Source organism: Saimiri boliviensis, chromosome 12 (genome assembly GCF_048565385.1).
Source record: "Saimiri boliviensis isolate mSaiBol1 chromosome 12, mSaiBol1.pri, whole genome shotgun sequence".
NCBI lineage: Eukaryota > Metazoa > Chordata > Mammalia > Primates > Cebidae > Saimiri > Saimiri boliviensis.
This window is the reverse complement of record NC_133460.1, coordinates 22,517,776-22,540,101: the sequence shown is the minus strand read 5'-3', so window position 1 is coordinate 22,540,101 and position 22,326 is coordinate 22,517,776. Positions and strand designations below refer to the sequence as shown.

General features: G+C 42.8%; 1 protein-coding gene across 4 annotated transcripts in view; it reads left to right on the top strand.

Moving 5' to 3' along the window:
• The window catches only part of LOC101030431 (zinc finger protein 248), a 30,139-nt gene extending 20,974 nt beyond the window's left edge, over nt 1-9,165 (top strand). For all 4 annotated transcript variants that reach the window (XM_010340639.3, XM_074382076.1, XM_010340640.3 and 1 more), the window contains one exon: nt 4,486-9,165. In XM_010340639.3, the coding sequence (XP_010338941.1) occupies nt 4,486-5,987 (1,502 nt within the window). In that variant the 3' untranslated portion in view covers nt 5,988-9,165. The remainder of the gene's footprint in view (nt 1-4,485) is intronic.
• The last annotated feature ends 13,161 nt before the right edge of the window (nt 9,166-22,326 follow it).

The window sequence follows — 22,326 nt, the reverse complement described above, 5'->3', positions numbered from 1 at the left end:
ATATATTCATTTAACAGTACATGATGAGTGCTAACTATGTCCATTATGTTTTAGGTATTTAACAGAATAATGGCCCTGGTATTATAGAGTGTGTATTACAATAAAGGAAGAAAAATGTATGTGTGTGTACATGTCTGTGTGTGTATATGTGTGTGTGTGTGTGTGTGTGTGTATAGGCACACATACACACATACACACTGTGTTGGGTCATGGTAAGTGCTGTGAAGAGAATTATAACAGAATAATGGCCCTGATATCATAGAGTGTGTATTACAATAAAAAATAAAAAAAGTATGTGTGTGTGTACATGTCTGTGTGTGTATATATATACATGTGTGCGTATATATATATATATAGGCACACACACACTGTGTTGGATTATACTACGTGCTATGAAGAGAATTTGCACGGGAAAGGAGGATGAAAAATGACAGTATATTCTATTTGGCAAGTAGGTTAAAGAGAACCTTTTTGAGGAGGTCCCACATTAGAGATGAGGCTTTAGTAATATGAAAGTGTGAGTTATGTGGATTCAGAGTAGTCCAGGCAGAAGGAACATCAGATACCAAATCTCTTAGACAGGTGTGTTCTTAGAATGTTTAAACAGTGTCAGTAATTCAAGAAGGAGATGTTAAGAAGGAAAAAAAAAGTGTCAGGGAAACCACTGTAGCTGGAAGCTAGCAGGCATGGTGGAGGCTGGTAGGAGATAATGTCATGAGAAGGAACATGAGTCATGGTAGATATGTTAATTTTACTTTTGGAGCTGTGAGAAACTCTGTTTGTTTTGAGTAAATGTAAATCAGCTTAATTCATCAGATCTGATTTACAGTTTAAAAGGATCTCTCTAACATCTATGCAGTGAATATACTGTGGGGGGTGGTTGTGGGTAGCATGAGTAGGGATGGGTTACCATTATGTGCTTCAGAGGAGAGAGGATAGTGGATAAGACTGTGTTGGAGGTGTCAGAGGTACTGAGAAGTGGTAGGTTTGTACAAATATCTTGAAGATAGAGCCAAGAGCATTTGCTGTCAGATTGAATATGAGATAAAGGGGAATCCAGCATGACCCCAATAATTTGTCTCAAGCAACTAGATAAATTAGGGTATCATTTATTGACACAGATAAAAATTAGGAGACATATAAGGGAGTTATCACAGACTTAATTTTGAACAGGATAAGTTGGAGATAACTGTTAGAATCAAGTTCGTTTTTGACCAGGAGGTTGATCATGCGATAAGTACATGGTTGAGGCCAGAACTAGAAGTATCCATTTGAAAGGCATCAACTTTAGATGATGTTAAAGGAATGAGGCAAATGAGATCTTCAAGAGCAGAGGTGAACAGACTTTTTTTGTAAATTACGAGATAGTAAATGTTTTAGGCTTAGCAGGCCACTTATGTTTGTGGTTTGTAGCTGCTCCTCCTCATCTTCTTTCTTTTCCTTATTCCTTCTTCTTCTTCTTCTTTTTCCTCTTGCTCTTTCTCCCTCCTCTCTTTTCCTCTCCTCTCTTTTCTACTGCCTTATCCAGCATTTTCCCTTTAAAAGCTTAAAAATCATTTTTAGGTCAAGGGCCATTGCCTTGTAGTTATATGCCAACCCCTCTTCTAGAGTGCGATTGTATGTAGGTGAGAGTTGTCCTGGGACAGTAATGCTTTTAGTAAGTATTAAATTCACCCCTTCGAGAATATTGTAAAATGACAATCTGAACTACACAAAAACTAGAGAGCCTGGTTTCCTATAGTCAAACAAGATTCATTCTGCCATCCTACTGCTGTCTTGAATGGCAACCATGGCATCACTATGTGAAACCTGTTAATACCTCTTACTGGTCTCTTTGTTCCTATTGTTATTTTTCATTTAAAACTATCTTCTACATACCTTTATATTCTCACTTTTCATTGATATCACTTCAAAGCAAAACTATGTCTGTCTTGTCTCATTCTTGACTCAGTCTAATTGCTAGTTGTCTAATTCCTTTCTTTCTTTTTTTGTTTTTGAGACAGAGTCTTGCTCTTTCGCCTAGGCAGGAGTGCGGTGGTGTGATCTCAGGTCACTGCAGGCTCTGCCTCCCAGGTTTAAGGGATTCTCCTGCCTCAGCCTCCTGTGTAGCTGGAAGTATAGGCACACACCACCACCTCCAGCTAATTTTTGTATTTTTAGTAGAGATGGGGTTTTACCATGTTGGCCAGGATGGTCTTGATCTCCTGACCTCGTGATCTATCTACCTTGGCCTCCTAAAGTGCTGGGATTACAGGCATGCGCTATCACACCAGGCTAGTTTCATATTGTTTTTAGTAGAGATGGGGTTTCATCACGTTGGTCAGGCAGGTCTTGAACTTCTGACCTCAGGTGATCCACCCACCTCCACCTCCCAAAGTGCTGGGATTATAGGTGTGAGCCACTGTGCCCAGCCTTGTCTAATTTCTAATTCCTCATTGGTTATTTTCTTTTTCTTTTTTTTTTTTTTTTTTAGCCTAAAGCATTCAATTTATCTTTCTTTAGCTTAACAAAGTAACCTAAAGTTGCTGCTTATTAATAAATTAAATTACCCTTTCTTTTATTTTTTTAAATTGTAAACCCTTGTCTCAAGAGCTGACTTTGAATAGATGGCAGCAAGGGAGTTACTCTGTAAATTTCTGTTTCAATGACTGTAATAGTATAGTCCTTTGCTACCTGTCTTAAATTTCCTTGTTTGTGCTCCCTAAAATTTATGTCAAATCCCACCCTATTCTATATCTTAAATTTTATTTAGAAGTGTTTTCTCATTTGTCTAAAAACGTCCAGTCTTGTTTGCCTGGCCTTTTTTCAGGTAATTCATACTGTGTTTGTAAAGTGTTTAGACATTGAATAATAATGGCTTGTTATTATTTGACTTGTTTCTAAGTTAGAACTTAATTTTTTGCTGAAACTTAAGTAGCCCAGATTTTATGACATTAACTCACCAGTGGCTATATGCCAAAAACTCAGACCTGTTCATATGGCTTAGGGTTGCTTAGGATTTCTTTCTCTATTGAGATTTTCGTTCTCCAAAAGAGAAGGGCCTCTCTTACTAATTTGGATATTTTGATAATTACTTTGTTAATTATCTGTGTAGCTAGATTTAGGAGAGGTCATTCATTTCCATACATTCTGAAAGCATTCTATGATACTGTTGCTAAGTACACATTCCCATATTTTGTCCTTGTGTATGATCACTGATCAGATTTAGTGCATGTCGCTTTATAAGAATAATGTATAGTTTACTCAATGTGGGCAGAGGAAACAAGACTATAGTAACACCTGCCAAGATCTGGACTCTGGTCACAATAGAGGGTATGACATTGAGCAAGGGATTTACTTTATGTTACAATGAATTATATAGAGAGTAATTTCTAAAGAATGGGGTGAATGGAGCCTTAAAATGGTAGAGATGTTATAGAGATTTTTGCTTTTATTTTATTATTATTAGTAGTAGTAGTAGTAGACTTTTTTTTTTTTAAGTTAAAGTAGCAGTTCACTGAAGGATATCCAGGATATAAGGAAAAATAAGGATAGAATATTTCTAGTTGAGTCAAGGTATGTTGTTGGAGATTAGCAATTTTTGAGAGTCTAATCTCTAGCCAACTGCACAAAACTATTTTTAATGGATTTGCATGATGTTGAGAAGATGAGGGTGTAAACCATGCTCTACAACTGCCAAACCTAATTCTTATGTTTCTCACTACCACTTACTCTATTTCCTTTTAAAAAAACAACTCCCTTGAACTCATTCTGTATATTTCCTGCCCTTTGAAAGAACAGCTCTCAGAATATCTGAGAGAGGCTATTTATCATGTCTTGAGTTTATTTCACCTTCCCTAGCTTGCTTTTCTTACAGCATTTAAAAGATTATTCCTTGTCAATAAAACTTAAAGAAAACACTAGATTTGGGGCTATATAGGACTATTCTTTTGAACTCAAGGAAGTTGATGTTTTCAGAATGTTAATTTTCTTGTTGATTCAAAGATAGAGCCATGTACTCTGGTGGGAACGCTGCCCCAATAAACTGTGTGTGAGTAGATTAGGACCAAGCTCTGTTTTGTTTCCACCAAACCTAATTCATCCTATGAAACCCCTTGTCTGCTCATCTTCAGCATCACTTTACCCAGTGTTCATTGTCTCTGTTGGGTTTATCTCATTTTCTCCGAATTTTTCTATTTTGGAATCAGCCACTCTAGTTCCCTGTGCTGTGAATTTTATTTCTCCTTTTCAGTTTTGAAGGTTATATTTATAAAGTATTAAATGTTATTGCCAGTTTCCTCTCCCTGTTTCCATGGAAGCCTGTTAATGTTTTCCACCTAAACCTTCTTGAAGGGTAAAGAAAATATACACTGGAACTCAGTTCACACCAGGAAACTGAACCTAAAACAAAATAATTGACTGTATGATAGGACATTTGTGTAAAAGTTCAATTCCATCAGAAATGTTTTAAGGTTCATAAGATGTGGTTATTTTTCTCATTTATAGAAAGGAAATGGAAAGTTGATGACGTGTTAGAGAGCAGCCAGGAGAATGAAGATGACCATTTTTGGGAGCTTCTATTCCACAACAACAAAACAGTAAGTGCAGAAAGTGGAGATAAAGAAAAGAAAACTTTCAATTTGGGCACAGACCCTGTTTCTTTAAGAAATTATCCCTATAAAATATGTGACTCATGTGAAATGAGTTTGAAAAATATTTCAGGCTTAATTATTAATAAAAAGAACTATTCCACAAAGAAGCCTGATGAGTTTAATGTATGTGAGAAATTGCTCCTTGATATTAGGCATGAGAAAATTCCTTTTGGAGATAAATCCTATAAATATGATCAAAAAAGGAATGCCATTAATTATCATCAGGATCTCAGTCAGCCAATTTTTGACCAACCATTCGAGTATAATAAAAATGGACAAGGCTTCCATGAAGAGGCAGCATTTTTAACAAATAAGAGATCTCAGATAGGAGAGACAGTCTGTAAATATAATGAATGTGGAAGAACATTCATTGAAAGTTTAAAGCTCAATGTATCTCAAAGAACTCATTTGGAAATGGAGCCATATGGATGCAGTATTTGTGGGAAGTCCTTCTGTGTGGATTTAAGATTTGGACATCAGAGAGCTCTTACAAAGGACAATCCTTATGAATATACTGAATATGGGGAAGTCTTCTGTGACAACTCAGCTTTCATTATCCATCAAGGAGCATACACAAGAAAGATTCTCCGTGAATATAAAGTGAGTGACAAAACGTGGGAAAAGTCAGCTCTCTTAAAACATCAGATAGTACACATGGGGGGAAAGTCTTATAATTACAATGAGAATGGGAGTAATTTCAGCAAGAAGTCACAACTTACCCAGCTTCGGAGAGCTCACACAGGAGAAAAAACCTTTGAATGTGGTGAATGTGGGAAAACCTTCTGGGAGAAGTCAAACCTTACTCAACATCAGAGAACACATACAGGAGAGAAGCCCTATGAATGTACTGAATGTGGGAAAGCCTTTTGCCAGAAACCACACTTGACCAACCATCAGCGAACACATACAGGAGAAAAACCCTATGAATGTAAGCAGTGTGGAAAAACATTCTGTGTGAAGTCAAACCTCACTGAACATCAGAGAACACACACAGGGGAGAAGCCCTATGAATGTAATGCATGTGGGAAATCCTTCTGCCACAGATCAGCCCTCACTGTCCATCAAAGAACACACACAGGGGAGAAACCCTTTATATGTAATGAATGTGGAAAATCCTTCTGTGTGAAGTCAAACCTCATTGTACATCAAAGAACTCACACAGGGGAGAAACCCTATAAGTGTAATGAATGTGGAAAAACCTTCTGTGAAAAATCAGCTCTCACTAAACATCAGAGGACTCACACAGGGGAGAAGCCATACGAGTGCAATGCATGTGGGAAGACCTTTAGTCAGAGGTCAGTGCTCACCAAACATCAGAGAATTCATACGAGGGTGAAAGCTCTTTCAACATCCTGAATGTTAGAAGCCTTCTTACACCTGTGAAATTTGTTACACAATTTCAAAAAAGGAGATTAGAGAAAGCCAAAGAATGCCAGAAACTTGTAGAAAATGACTTCTTGTTTGAATATGTGAAAGCTTTCAAGAAAAACTAAAACTTTTCTTGGGAAAATTTGTACTGAGGGGAATCCTATTCATCTAAGTAATATGGTAAAAATCTTTATCTAGAATTTGTGTTGTTTAGTGTTACATTCCAGTTGTGATACCAAAATTTTATTGTAAATATAATGGACAATGTTCATTTATATCCATATTCACAGAAGAATCTGAAGCTTATAAAAGTTGAATGACAGCAGCATTAAACATGTATGTAAAGAGTCCCTGATGTTTGTAGACCTTACGTGAGTATGCTAATGTAATAAATTTGAGTATGCTTGATTTGTATATTGGAGCTCAACATGATTGTGAGGAGGAAATATGTACCCTTAATTGAGTAACTACTATGGTATGTGTTAATATTTTCTACACTAAATACCACTGATGTCTTTATAGGTTGATATATATATGTGTATGTTTATGTGTATATATGTGTGTATATGTAAATATATTTCTGCACACATACTTAAATATAGTGATGTGCTAGTATAACCTCATACTGACTTAAAAGTGCTGCTGATTGTTAAATTTTAAGGAATTTTGTGAGCCAGTTATTAAAATCAGTCATTATTTAAAGTATGTAAACTTACAGTTAAATTGAAAACAAAGGTAATAAATACTCAGCGTTCATCACTTCCTAATTATTTGGCTACATTTCACTATTACCTTGGTTGTTTTACTTGAATTATTTAATCTGTGTGATGAAAATACCATATGATTATGTGCACTGCACATCTATCTCTTCCCAACTCCACATTCAGTGCTGTCTTGTTGGTAGCTTGGACTTAGTGGGAGTATTTATACCATGGAAATTGACAAACCGTAAATCAGGGTTTTAATTTTCTCAGAGAACCTGCTGTCATTACAGCACATCACTGTGGATATATGAAAACATATTTGGCAATACAAACTGCATACCCCCTTTTCTATTTCCTGATGTAAATAAATGGCTATGGCCATTTATAGCTGAACTGCGTATTCAAGAAAGAAGCCAAAAATATTTTTCTGAGGTTTTTAACTACCTCTGAATCCATCCTACTCTAAATACTACCAGAGTCTCTTTGTAGGTTGGCTGGTATATGTTTTTAGTGAAATATTATTTCTTTTCATTTTTTGAGACGGAGTCTCACTCTGTCACCAGGCTGGAGTTCAGTGGCCCAACCTTGGCTCACTGCAACCTCTGCCTCCTGGGTTCAAGTGATTCTCCTGCCTCAGCCTCTTGAGTAGCTGGGACTACAGGTGTGTGCCACCACATCCAGCTAATTTTTGTATTTTTAGTAGAGATGGGGTTTCACTATGTTGGCCAGGATGGTCTTAATCTCTTGACCTCGTGATCCACCTGCCTTGACCTCCCAAAGTGCTGGGAGTAAGCCACTGCACCTGGCCCAGTGAAATATTATTTCACAAAGAACTATATCACATACCCTTCCTCTGACTGTTTCCTGGCTTATATTCATGAATATGGTCATTATTGAACTATCACTTCAGTAAGGAAGTTAAACAGTAGTTTTCTGACATTTTTCAGCTACCTCTGGGTCATTCTGTAATGTAAATGCTGTCAATAATAATGGTTTTTAGCTAAATTATGCAAAGGTTAACATCAGTTATAAACAGTAATACTGCACTCAAATAAAAAGTGGCAGTATGTAATGAAAGTCCCTTTTCATACCCTTGGTACTTCATTGTGTATCTGTTTAGGCATGGTCTATATAACACTAGTTCTGCATATTAGTATTGTAGAGTGTCTCTGCCTCCTTTGTGCTGTTGTTTCTTTTGCCCCTTTGGAACACATTGGTCAGCAGTTCTAAAAGACACTGCCCACACGATGGCCATTCCTTACTTCATTCTTGCTGAGCTAAATTTTATATTTTTGTGCATCCTTCTCCCAGATGACTTAGGTGGTAAGTCCAGATTAGTCAGAGCTAATCATGGCAATTCCATTTCAATGATTTTGTTGGGGTGAACTTGGGAGCAAAGATGTTTGGAAAGTATTCTGTAGTACTTCTGGGAAAGATCTCCTTGATAACACATTGTCATTACATGAGAAGGGACTGTTCCTCTTCTGCTGGGCTTTTTTCATGTCTGTACATGGTATTGGCTTATTGTTTGTGTCTCTGAAGAAGGGCAGTAGCCTGAAGATAACAGTGCACAAGGTGGGAAAAGCTGGCTCAAAGGTGACATGCTGTCTTGTGAAGCTGCTCTGTTCTCTGTACCTGCTGTCTACTGAGACTTCGTATAACCTGCAATAACTGCTTTTTATTTGGTCTTAGGGCTGTCTGATACTTAGAGCTGAAGGCATTCCAGCTGACACAGAGGAGTATTTTTCTAAGTGTTAATGTTCTATACAGTAATTAGGAGGAAGAATTATTTCTTTTGACAAGTTAATATAAAGATGGCTGTTTGTATCAGCCATGGTTCTTTCTGCTGGAAAACAGAATTCTCCAACTAAAAATATTTTAATGGAAGACTGATTACAATGGTATGGGCCAGAAACAAGGGACATTGAAACACCCAAAGACTTGTATCAGCAGGAAGCCATTGCCATTCTGAGGCTTGAAGGGGCAAGGTTGGAAACACTGTTACCAGAGCTCAGTAAGAACTGCTGTCATGGAGGAGGCACTACCTTGTAAGAGACATCATTACTACCAGAATTGTTTTGCCAAATTGCAGGTGCCTCTCTTTGGAGAAATCAACTAGATACATCTGCAGAAGAGCACAGGTGGACACAGAGAATGGTGGAGAGAGAATCTGGGAAGAGAAATGGAGAATAAGCAGTACAGTGTTTTTCATTTCTGTGAATTCCTATGTAGAAGGCTCAGTGTCAGAAATAAAGTTACTCTACTAGTTGAAAGTTAAGTGTTTTGGTTTGTTCTGCTTTCCTATTGGTGTAAGTAAACTCCCTTTGGGACCACACAGGTATGTCTCCTTCAACATGTATGAAGCAGATATATTAAATCACATTATTCATACTTCTCTGTGGTGTTCCTTATTGTACATGGTGTAAGGTATTCTTCCAAATAAATAGCCAGTTGTCCCTGCACTGTTTGATTAATTCACCTTTTCCCATGTTGATTTGATAAAATTTTTATTATGTACTTAAATATGTGTTGTGACTATTGCTTTCATCTGCTCAGTGCAGCTTTTCTACATTCTTTTAGTAATAGAACTGGTCGTTGTGATCATGGGGTGGCATTTACCCCAATTCTGGCTTCACAGAGTACTGTGTCTTCATGGCCTTCATATTTGTATTGATCCAGAAATGATCATTTGTTACAAAATAGAACAGTGACAACCCATCCTAGAATATTTTTATTGGAAGGTCACCACAGACTGGATGGTTTGTGTTCTTACTACTGCCAGCAGTCATATTCAGAAAGTACATTTACTCTATAATCTATTGAATGTCAGTCCTCAACACAAAAATGAAAAAAGAAAAAAAGAAGTTCTATAAAGGAAATTATCTGGGCTGGGTGTGATGGCTCATCCCTGTAATCCCAGCATTTTGGGATGCCTTGGTGGGCAGATCAGGTGAGGTCAGAAGTTCAAGACCAACCTGGCCAACATGGTGAAACCCCGTCTCTACTAAAAATACAAAAAAATGAGAAACATTAGCCAGGCATGGTGGCTGGTAACTGCAGTCCTAGCTACTTGGGAGGCTGAGGCATGAGATTCCCTTGAACCTGGGATGTGTAGGTTGCAATGAGGTGAGATTGCACTACTGCACTCTAGTCTGGACAACAGAGTGAGACTCCATCTCAAATAAATGAATGAATGGATGAATGAATGAAAAAAAAAGGAAAAGGAAAAGGAGATGGCTGTGATAAGCACCATAAAGAAAAATCAAAATAGGAAAAGTCATCAGAGATATATATGGTTTGATTTTAGATAGGATGGAGAGGAAAAGACCTCACTGAGCAGGCTACATTGAGAGAGGAGTGATGTGGATAAAATCTCGAAGAGGAGTATGTGTTCACATATGTATATCTGACACATGCATGTACACCAAAAACTTTATATGATTGTTTCATGAGACACTTACCCTACCCTAATTACCTGTAATGTGCTTTGATATTTTCTCTTGTACTGCATTCTATTAAAATAAATACTTTTTCCCATACACTACACTGATCTCACAGCCAACAAGTGGTTTACCCCCTAGTGCACTCATGTTTAAACCAGGACGAGAATTGCTTGGTCATAGATTGTAAAGGAGGGTATATCTGCTGGGGAGGAGTTAACGGTGGGAAATATGTAGCTGTGAGCTTTAATCTCTACCAGAGCGTTTTATCTTCCCCGGACTTTTGTGAGGGCAGGAGATGACCTCCCCCTTCCGGAAGCGCTGTGTGGGGGTCCTGAGCCTGGGGGTCCTGAGGCTGGGTGGCTGAAATGGTTTCCAGTGAGATTTGGTTCTTGTGCAGCCATGTGGGGGAGGTTTCCATCTTGAGTTTCATGCCCTCTTGGGCTGGGATCGTTTGGTGGTTATCAGTGATATTGAGAAATGGGCCTCCCTGGAGAAAACCCCTCACCACTTTTCTTCTTGTAGGTATCCCTGTTGGCTTGGGAGAACTGAGGGGAGGGTGCCTGCAGTAGACTATGGCCTGTGACATGACCCTTCTTGGAGCCTTGGAAAGTGTTCACCTGGAAGAGATATAATCTGATGGGGCCTCCGTCCTTCCACCCTTTACTTTGTGTCATTGGCTGGAGGGGCAGGTCAGCTCTCAGGATGCTGCCATTGGCGGTTAGGTTCCAGGGTCACTGCCATGGCTTCCTGCCCCCTTGGTTGTCTCCTGCACCAGGAACTCTCTGGGTGGAGGAAATATCTTCCCCAGGGGTGTCCTCAGGCTTGGCTCACCTGGGGGTCTTCAGGGCCTGGGATGGGTGTCCAAATGGGGGCAATTGGGCAACTCCCCAGGCCACTCTCTGGAGTTGTCTCGTTCTAAGAGGGTCCAGGAGCTGCCCATCCTCCCTGGGACTCTTAACTTCCTAGGCAGAGGGTCATAAGGGAGGGGATTGGCCAGGCGCGGTGGCTCAAGCCTGTAATCCCAGCACTTTGGGAGGCCGAGGCGGGTGGATCACAAGGTTGAGAGATCGAGACCAACCTGGTCAACATGGTGAAACCCCGTCTCTACTAAAAATACAAAAAATTAGCTGGGCATGGTGGCTCGTGCCTATAATCCCAGCTACTCAGGAGGCTGAGGCAGGAGAATTGCCTGAACTCAGGAGGCGGAGGTTGCGGTGAGCCGAGATTGCGCCATTGCACTCCAGCCTGGGTAACAAGAGCGAAACTCCGTCTCAAAAAAAAAAAAATAAAATAAAATAAGGGAGGGGATTGGTTACAGGTAGTTTTGTTTGGGGCTCCTGAAGTGAAGGCAGGAGCTGGGGGCTGGGGTATTAGTTCTGGGGAGTGCCTGTGTGCCACGCCTTTTTTCTGGAATCAACTCAGACAAGAGACTTGTTTGTGTAGGTGGCAGATGCCCTGTGGACATACCTTGCCAGCAATCCTCCCTCCCACTATTCATGACACCCTAGGATAAGGGTGTGTGTGCCAGGAAGTGTCTCCTAATCTAGGGAAGATTAGGTGACAAGGGGGAGCGATAGCTGGTGGTGGCAGGTGTCAATTCCCCTTGCCTGGATGGGGAGGTGTGTGGTCTGCTGCCTGGCCAGAGAGGGGAAATGTGGGGGCAGCCACCATCTCTCCAGCCACAGCTAGGATAGGAGACGCCCTTTCTTCTCTCCTCACTTTTCCCATTCCTTTCTTAACCCCCCACCTCGTTACTTGCCACCTTTGCCACCAGTCCCCACCAAGGAAAAGGAAAATTGCTGAAAACCCACCCTCCACCAGAGCCCAGGTCCTGCCGCCCAGCCCTCCCGCAGCCACTCCCAGTAGCTGATCCTTTCTCCCTGTTACTTTCTCCTCCAAATTTGTAGCCACCTTGACTAATCGGGTGAGCCTCCAGCCACCTTTTGAAAAAGTAAATATCCTTTTGACCCCTCTCCACCCCGACCTTCACATCAATATGTCTTTTCACACATCTTGCCCTTTCTCGAGGTCTAATCATATACCTCTTACTTCAAATCAGTTTACCCCAGGTCCCCAGACACTTAGGACCAACTCCTCCAGGTTCAAGGCCCTGCTGGTCTCCCCCAGTATTGAGGTTACTTCCCTAACTCCGCTTCCAGCCTTCTTTGACCTTTCCTGTGTCTGCCTCAGTTTTTCTTTTCCTTCACTCCGCAGCATGGGACTGAGCTGTAGAGCAGGGCAGAGAGACTGGAGAGATGGTTGGTGTGGCTGAGGTATGGGGTACTCCCCTGGATGGTGCTCTGGGGTCTTCTGGAAGTGGAAAATGGAGTTGTTAGATTTTTGGCTCCTGTGAGGGCAAGATGGTAGGCGGGGGCTGGAGGGTTGTCATAGTACAATTTGGGGGGTTCTTTACTACTCTTCAGGAATAAGTAGGAACCCGGAGGTTTAAGAGGCTGTGGGGAGGCCCCCAGGTCCGACCCATGCTCCCATCAGGCCCCCTCCCAGGTTTCCTGTGGCCAGGAGGAAAGCAGTGAGCCCAATGCTGAGGACGGGACGTCCATAGATTACTGCCTAGACTCCTATGGCCACTTCACCATCCACCAGGTGAGTGAGGACACCTCCCCAGGCCGGCAAACCGTAAGGGGGTTGAATGTTGGGGAGGGGTGAAACGTAATTTCCCACTCATGAGCACTGCTTCCCTCCGCAGCAGGCTGCCCCTGGGCCCTTCTGCCGTGCAACTCCTAGGGTCCCCTTTGCAAGCCTTTGCCTTGGAGACTGAAATTAGCCTCAAGCTCTGCAGGGGCCCCTCCTGAAGGCCAGGGTGGGAGCATGCATGCCTGCCTGGGGCCTTAGGGGGAGGTCAGGCAGGGCCCACTGGTTTCTGCCCCCATCTAGGGACCAGCTGTGCAACTGCCCCAGCTGCTCTGGGCCTGATAGCTTCTGGACCTTTGTGACGGAAGACACTGAGATCCCAGAATGCAGATGGGGTGGTGTTCTAAGGAATTTTCTTCTTCCCTTGAGGCTGTTGTCATAAAATTGTGGCAAAAATTTACATAAATTACCATTTTTAAAAAATTGTTAGAGACAGGGTCTAGCTCTGGAGTGCAGTGATGCAATCACCACTCACTGTAGCCTCAACCTCCCAGGCTCAAGTGATCTTTCCACCTCAGTCTCTGGAGAATCTGAAATCACAGGCATGCACTACCATGCCCAGCTAATTTCCTTATTTTTTGTAGAGATAGAGTCTTGCTTTGTTGCCCAGGCTGGTCTCAAGCTCCTGGGCTCAAGTGATCCTCCCACCTTGGCCTCCTGAAGTGCTGGGATTACAGATGTGAGCCAGCACGCCTGGCCTGAGGACTTTGAAAAGCCAGGGTTTGCTGGTTCTTAGGTAGCAATGGTAGCGTCTGGCTTAGATGAGACTTTAGTTCCTCTAGTCTGCTTTTACAAATAGAGAAACCGAGGTGCAGGGAAGGACATGAGAGGGCCTAGAGCTATCCCTGGCCCTCCGATGGGTCAGGACACCCTGTTCTCTGGCTGATGAGGTAAGGCCCCTCACGGAGTCTCTGTTTCCGTCTTCCCTCAGGAGATGCTGAAGGACGAGGTTCGAACCCTCACATATCGCAATTCAGTGCTTCACAACCAGCACCTCTTCAAGGACAAGGTGGTTCTGGATGTGGGCTCAGGCACGGGCATCCTCTGCATGTTGCCTGCCAAGGCTGAGACCCACAGGGTCATCGACATGAGTCTCCAGGGTGGCCAAGTGGGCCCGAGCCTGGGGGACAAAGGCGGAGTCCACTGCGGCTCAGAGATTGGATTGGGGAGCTTCGGGGCTGAGGATGAGAATGTGAGGGGGCTCATCCTCACTTATTCCTGGGCCTTCAGATCCAGTGTTTCAGTATCTCTGATTATGCAGTGACAATGTCAAAGCCAACAAGTTAGACCACGGTGAGCCCAGAAAGAGGATGAGTTTGTGGGAGTGGAATGGACAATGCCCCGCTTCCCCAGGGACCCCTGTAGAGTTGTGGGGTCTACAGATGGACCACAGATTCAGTGGCTTCTGTTCTATTTTCTGGGTTGTCGGCAGCCTGAGAACCTGAGTGTCCCAGTCCTGAGCTTAGCACCTCAGTCTTAAAATTAGGGTGAGAACCACTCTCTAGTTTCTTGAACAGGTAATAGAGTCCCATGGTTGGCCACTGAGGGCCTGACCTCCTCTGAGTTTAACCAACACTAACTTCCAGAGAAGTCTGCACCTACAAACACACATATGTGTAAGTGAGTTTACATTCACCAGCCTCTTGCCCTTGGCTTTTCTCACCTGCGTGTCATGTAGTTTCACACTGTCCAGGCTGTTGAGGCATCGCACTCTTTTCCACTACCATGGTCGTAGGGACATCCCCCACCTTTTAAAACCAGTCTTCTGTTGATGGGTGTTTAAGCTGCTCTGAATTTTTCTTTCTTTTTCTGTTTTAATTTGTTTCTGAGACAGGGTCTGGCTTGTATCCAGTCTGGAGTACAGTGAGTGGTACAATGACGGCTCACTGCCACTTTTGCCTCCTGAGTTCAGGTCATCCATCCTCCCACCTCAGTCTCCTGAGTAGCTGGGACTACAGGCGTGTGCCACCATACATACCTAGCTTTTTTTTTTTTTTGGAGATGAGATTTTGCCATGTTGCCCAGGCTGGTCTTGAACTTCTGGGCTCAGGCAGAGATCCTCCCACTTTGGCCTTCCAAAGAGCTAGGATTACAGGCATCAGCCACTGCACCCAGCCTGCTCTGAGATTTTCATCCTTTGCATGTAATGTCATTTCATACACACTAATATTTGTGAGGTCAATTTATAAAAGGAGATCGCTTGGGCCAAAAGGTTAGTTAGTGGCTGTGCTCACTGGCTCATGCCTGTAATCCCAGCACTTTGTGAGGCTGAGACTGGAGAATTACTTCCACTCAGAATTATGAGACAAATCTGCATGACATAGTGAAGTATGAGTTAGAAAGTTTAGTAGCTCTTGTTAAATTGCCCCAGCTAGGTTGGTGGGATAGGGAACTTGTGAAGGTGGTAGATTTCCCTCTGGGAACTGATATGATTTTATTACAGAGACTATTGTAATGAACCCAGAAGTCCTCATCACTCAACTTTAAATGTTCTCTCCATTTGAAGCAGATTTCTACTGTAATGCAATTTCCCTAGTAAATCTGTCTGTGTGTCTTATCTAACACATGAGGCTATTTTGAGAACGTGAACATGCTGTTACTTATGATATCAAGCCTACCCAATTAAAGACAAAATCTTAACATCTGATACCCAGTCCACATAAATTGTCTGCTCCTGTCTCAAAAATATCTAGAGTGATGTATGAATTTGAAAACAGCTCCCGGTGTAGAAGGTGGACTTCATTATCAGCAAGTGGATGGGCTACTGCCTCTTCTACTTGTCCATGCTCAACACCGTGCTCTATGTTGGGGATAAGTGCCTGGTGAGGCACCCAGTGGAATGGGTGCCGCTCACATGGGCTAGGGTCCAGGCAGAAGGTGAAACCATGCTCATTTTTCCCCACAGACAGGACTTAATATGAGGGCTTGGCTGCAAGGTGTCGGAAGGCCAAAGCCCAAGCCAGGTGTAACAGGTCCTGGAGCTGGATGCTGGCAGGGAGATGGTATGGTGTTGGGGGTTTGTTGGGACAGGAAAACGGTAGCAGGGCAATGGCCCAGGTGCTTGGGTTTCAGCAGGCCTCTCTGGGAGGGGTGACTGATAGCCGAATGAAGCACGGGAAGAAGCCACTCAGATTTGGGAAAAGAAGCATTCTGGGTGGAGGGACGGCCAGGGCAGGCATGTACTTGCTGCGTGTGGAGACTCAGAAGAGCTAGTGTGGAAGGAGGGTCTAGAACGGCAATAAAAGTTGGAGTAGAGGTGAGGGGTGGTAGGGGATGTGCAGATTTTATGGGGCTTATGGGATCCATGCAACTTTGCTTTTTCTCTCAGAGCAGCCGGGGAGGGTCTCAGAATCCCCAGAACTTCTGAAGGACAGGAGCTGACTGAGGTGCTTCCGGGCAGCCTCTGGTGGCCCTGTGGCAAATAGACCAGAGGGTGAGTGTAAGTGCAGCTGCGACATGATGGTGGCTCAGACCAGAGTAGGAGGTCACATTGGCAAGACTCTGGGCAATGTTGCCAGGACCCTCTTCCTGCCCTCACTCTGCCCCTCTGCAGGCGTCCGATGGCCTCATCTTCTACACCAAGCCACACTGTATGTAAGGGCCATCGAGGACCAGCAGTCCAAAGTCTACAAGATCCACTGTGAGGGCAGCCCAGGGAGCTAGTGGGCCAGGCCTCGAGTGGGCTGCTGCGGGCTCACCCTCCTCCCTGCCTGCCTCCCACTGGTAGGAGAACTTGCATGGCTTCAACATGTCTTTCATCAAAGATGTGGCCAAGAAGGAGCCCCTAGTGGACGTGGTGGACTGTAAGTAGCATAAAGGTGACAGGGTGGGCATGGCCAGGTGTCCCCAGGGTTGAAACCAAAGACAGACCATCCCCTGGACCTGGTGCAGGACTTCAGAGGCCAGAACATTGGCCTGAAGTCTCAGAGCCTGACCTGTCAGCCAGAGGTGGTGCTAGAGGACCAGAAAAGCCACTTTGTCCTTTAAATACCTTTGTAAGCTCTGCCTTGTGACAGCCATGCTTGGCACTTGGCACCAGGCTCCAGGAACGGTGGTGAGTGAGGCCGCTGGCCCTGTCCAGGGGCACATCCTCTAGAGGACACACCAAAGTCGGCAGCTAAAAGCCTGCAGCATGTGCACTGAAAGGCACAACCCCGGAGCAATGGGTCAGGGCACATGCACACGGGCCACTGCAAAACAGCATGGGGACAGGCTGGGCTCAGAGCTGCACCTGTGGTGCCAGCTACTCGGGAGGCTGAGGCAGGAGGATCAGTCAAGCCTGGGAGTTCAAGGCTACAGCAAGCTGTGATCCCACCAGTGCCCTCCAGCCTGAGCAAGTTTTTTTTTTTTTTTTTTTTTTTTTGTCTTTTTTCTTTTTTTTTTCTTTAGAGACCTTGTTTTTTTTAAAAAAAAAAAGTATGGTGATGATGAGTATTTATTTACTGAGCTGGAGCTGGGGGGTTGAGGTTTGGTATGGGGGGCAGAGGAAGTTGTTGAGGGGTGGAAGAAGTTGTTGAGGGCCAGAGAGGAGGCTGGAAGGGCAGGAACCCCACCCAAGCCACCCTCCTGAGAACACAGGTTTTAGGTCCGCATTTGGGTCAGTGTTTGAGGTCATCACATTGGTAGACGTTTCAAGAAAACCTCGGAGAGATGGCAACGCAGGGCACCTGCATTTGAGTGAAGTCTGGCCAGGTTGTGGGGCAGGAGTGGGCACTGGACAGAGTTAGGGTGGAGCTGCCAGGTTTGGGTGTGGGAAAGAAGGGAACAAGGAATACAGGTGTGAACCTGGGGTGGGTTGTTGAGAGCCAGACATACCAAATGAGAAATGAATGAGGAGGTGAGGCAAGGCACCAATGGGTGAGAACCAGCAGTAAGGGGACAACAGGGTCACGGGCCCTCCAGGAGCTGGGGAGTTAGGGGAGAAGAAAAGGAAGTGGGATGGGGACACATCCTGGAACTTCCCCTCTCCTGTCCTGCAGGAGGTGGACATATAAACTGTCAAGGTGGAAGACTGGACCTTCACCTCCCCCTTCTGCCTGCAGGTGAAGCACACAGTGACTACATGCACGCCCTGGTGGCCTACTTCAACATCCAGTCATAGGACTGATAGCAGGTGAGCTTTCCTGGTGGGTCACATCCTCCACCAGAGATTTCAATGGAATGATCCCATTCAGCCCCCACTACAACCTCATGGGGCTCTGTTATTATCTCTGCCTTGTTGGGTTGGAAAGTCTCCATCATTCAGAGTGTTAAAATCAGAATTTGCACACAAGCCACAGCCCCGAATTATTCACATCCCAGGACCCTCTTCCCCTTCTATGACTCTGTGCCCTCACTCTTCACTCTCTCTGGGTCTCTGTCTAACCCCCATTGAGTGCCCTGATCCTCCTTGGGCTCTGTCTTTCCTCCTCCCTCTAGGACTTTGTCCCAGCTCATTCCTGTGTCCCTCTCTCTGGGTCTTTGTCCCCTTCTCTGGGTGTCTATCGCCTTCTGCTCTCTGGTTCCTCACCATCCCATCGCTGATCTCACTGTGCTGATGTAGATGCTGCTGTGGAGGGGGAGATCACTCCCCTCCTTACAGGGCTCTGCCACTTTTCCCTTCCAGGAGGGCATCCTAGCCATTTCACCCATGGACTTGAACTTGCCCTTGGAGTGAGATCTTTCTCAGAAGCTGCTACAAGTCTGGACCTCATGTCCCTGCCCTCTTCGTGTGCTTTTCCAAGTCTTCCTATTTCCACTCAGGGATGTGTGGTCATAGTTGCCCTTCTGGTTTTTGTCAAAAATAAATTGTTTAAAAATTATATTTAAAACTTTACAAAGTATTCAATTGACCATTCTTTCACTTGAGAACTAAAGTTTTAAGTAGAGAAGATTTGATTCAGAGATCTCTGCAGTTTACAAATTTAGGAAGGATATATATGTGGAGCACCTATAAGAGCCTGTTACCCAGCCATGTAACATATCTGAGGACATTTGTAAATGTGATTCCAGCAACTTGCATTTTTTCTCCTATTGCACATTTGGGTTATTTCAGATAATCATATGTTGATGGTCATGGAGTTTTTCCAGCGAGTTACAGAAAAAGGTACAGTCTAACTTCACCTGCGTCTAGGACACCACTCTCTTCTTGTTTTTCTCCTCCTATTGCTCCTTTAAAGTCTTTTTGGGGGTTTCTCATCTACCTATAGACAATGATTTGTCACACATTCACCCCATTTTTTTTTAAGACAGTGGCTTGCTTTGTTTTCTAGGCTGAAATACAGTGGTGATACCATGACTCACTACAGCCTCGACCTCTTGGGCTTAAGTGATTCTCCAACATCAGCCTCTCTAGTAGCTAGGAATAAAGGCATGCACCACTACACCTAGCTAATTGGAAAAAAATTGTAGGAATGGGGTCTTGTAACCTTTGTTTCTTCAGAGATTACTGAACTGCTGCCCAAGCCTATGCACCTTGTTTTTAAAAAGAGCTCTGCTTGATACTTAGAGAGGTTTAGTGGCATCCACTATCATCCTATGTCTTAAAATATTATGGGTTTGGCATAATAACTGATGAGAGAAGATTAATTTTTTGAACTTAAAAAAAACAACACTAATTTGCAAGGATGAGAAGTGTAATGCCTTTCCTTTTTTTTTTTTTTTTTTTTTTTTTTGCTGTAATTGGGTTCTATTCACATCAGGTGGACATAAATTGAAAGTAATCGAGCTGAGAAACAACTAGATTCAAATTAGGGACAACTTTGCTTTTTGGGGTTCTGTACAGATCTGTCACACAGATCAGCCCACTAAGTGTACAGATGAGCCCACTGTATGGAACAACCCACTAAGGCTACACTATGTACCACCATACCCCCTAAAGCTACCCTTGCAAAGGCTTTAATTTAAAAATTCTCATTTTATAATGGTTTGATATTTTTAAAAGCATACATTTAGAAAACTACGTATCCCTCAAACATAAAATCTACGTACTAAAGTTTCATAAAACATCAAAACTAAATTCATAAACTAGAACAAAGGAATGAACATTTGAAAATGCTTTTGAAGAGGGTAGTTTGATAACATGTTTTAAAGCAAGATCCTTTTTCTTTTTTCAAATCACAAAATTCACTGATGTAAATTGTCAAATTTTAAATACTTTAAAGGTGTGATCTAATAATCATTTGACCATATTGCTGTCAGTGGCACAGTAGACGTTTTCATGAAGTTGAACATATAAACTAATAAGCAGAAATTAGCTCTATGACAATCCCCAAAGTCTGAATTTATTGAAAGTAAGGTTTGTTAAAGAAAATTTTGTTCTAATGAAAACTCTATACGACTTTACTAAAAAGCAACAACCACATTAACCTAACTTGTGATCTACGTTTTCTATAAAACTGTCTAATACAAGCATTAATTGCCCTTTTTTTGAGCTCAGTGGCATTTTTTACAGTAATAGTAATTAAAATACACTCAACTATTTAAACTAACTTTAAGAAACATGTACATAGTATTCATCCCACCAACAGAATAAAGTCTCTTTCTTAAAATCTTTGAGCTCATTTTGAAGTGCTGTGATTTCTGTCAACAGTTAGGGTACAATAATTTCTATTAATGCTAATTGTGGATTAGGAAATACATGGGAAATAATAAAAATTAAAACAATACAAGACTCATAAAATATACGAAGCCTCCAATATAAAACAAAATGATACATACTCAAAGAAACCCCTTTTTTTCATTAAAGCTTCAAATAAAATAAATTCTTTCAAGGTAAATAATGAAAGGTTTTACTTAATTTTGTGTAACGATATAAAAAGTTAAACAAGCCGGGCGCGGTGGCTCAAGCCTGTAATCCCAGCACTTTGGGAGGCCGAGGCGGGTGGATCACAAGGTCGATACAAAAAATTAGCTGGGCATGGTGGCGCGTGCCTGTAATTCCAGCTACTCAGGAGGCTGAGGCAGGAGAATTGCCTGAACCCAGGAGGCGGAGGTTGCGGTGAGCCGAGATGGTGCCATTGCACTCCAGCCTGGGTAACAAGAGCGAAACTCCATCTCAAAAAAAAAAAAAAAAAAAAAAAAAAGTTAAACATATATCTTGGAAGACATTTTCAAAATGGGAAATTAGAAACATACTAATCAAATACAATCAGAAACTTTAAACCCCCAGATCCTCCACATTCACTCTAACATCTAGCATAATAATAAATCACAGCATAATCCTTGCAAAATGTTTTAAAATTTAATTTTGAAGATACATGTTATAACAACATGTCAAGTCTAATGTTAATACAAAATATTCTCTTCAGTATCCCAATATTTTAAAAGTACCTGTAAGATTTTATATTAATCATGTTAAATTTCTTGTTGACAATATATGCAAATCTAGTACTGGCTTTTTATGACAATAGCAATTTAACTGTGTGTAGAATCTTGCTATAGAGGTAGCTATTAAAATGACACAGGACAGAATTCTAAAATTGCTACAACATTTTACCCCATATGCAATAAACGTTCTCCAGAAACTGCGGTGTTCTAAGGCTGAACCAGTTATCTCCCAGAGCTGAGTAGCAATAAGATAGCATGTATTATTATGAGTGTCATGGAGATCCTGTAAAAATCAAGTCACAGGTAGTCAGCAGCAGTGGGTATTGACCAGAGACAATCAACAAGGCTCGAGATTTTCTCAGTACTGTACACAGCCGGCAGGGCAAAATAATAAGTCAGGGAAGGACACTGCCAAGCTCCACTTTCCACAGCACACTGTGGCTGCTCTAGGAAAAACACCCCCACAATGAAAATAAAGCAAACTGGTCGTGCATCTGGCACCCAACTCACCTTTTTTTTTTTTTTTTTTTTCTCCTGGCACCCAACTCACCTTTTTTTTTTTTTTTTTTTTTTTTTTTGAGACGGAGCTTCGCTCTTGTTACCCAGGCTGGAGTGCAATGGCACGATCTCGGCTCACCGCAACCTCCGCCTCCTGGGTTCAGGCAATTCTCCTGCCTCAGCCTCCTCAGTAGCTGGGATTACAGGCATGAGCCACCATGCCCAGCTAATTTTTTGTATTTTTAGTAGAGACGGGGTTTCACCATGTTGACCAGGATGGTCTCGATCTCTCGACCTCGTGATCCACCCGCCTCGGCCTCCCAAAGTGCTGGGATTACAGGCTTGAGCCACCGCGCCCGGCCCAACTCACCTTTTAATGCAATCACGAATTCTCCCTCAAAGAGGCTTCCGGAAAAAAAAAAAAAAAAATCCAACCCTATTCAATATAAAGTCTGCCTAAAAATGAAAACATAGGAAGGTTTTCTTTTAAAAATGCTGCATAAGGCCGAGTGCGGTGACTCACACTTGTAATCCCAGCATTTTTGAGTGAGGGCGATCGCCTGAGGTCAGAAGTTTAAGACCAGCCTGGTTAACATGGTGAAACTTTGTTTCTACTAAAAATACAAAAAAATTAGTGGGGCGTGGTAACGCGAGCCTGTAATCCTAGCTACTTAGGAGGCTGAGTCAAGAAAATCACTTGAACCCTGGATGTGGAGGTTGCAA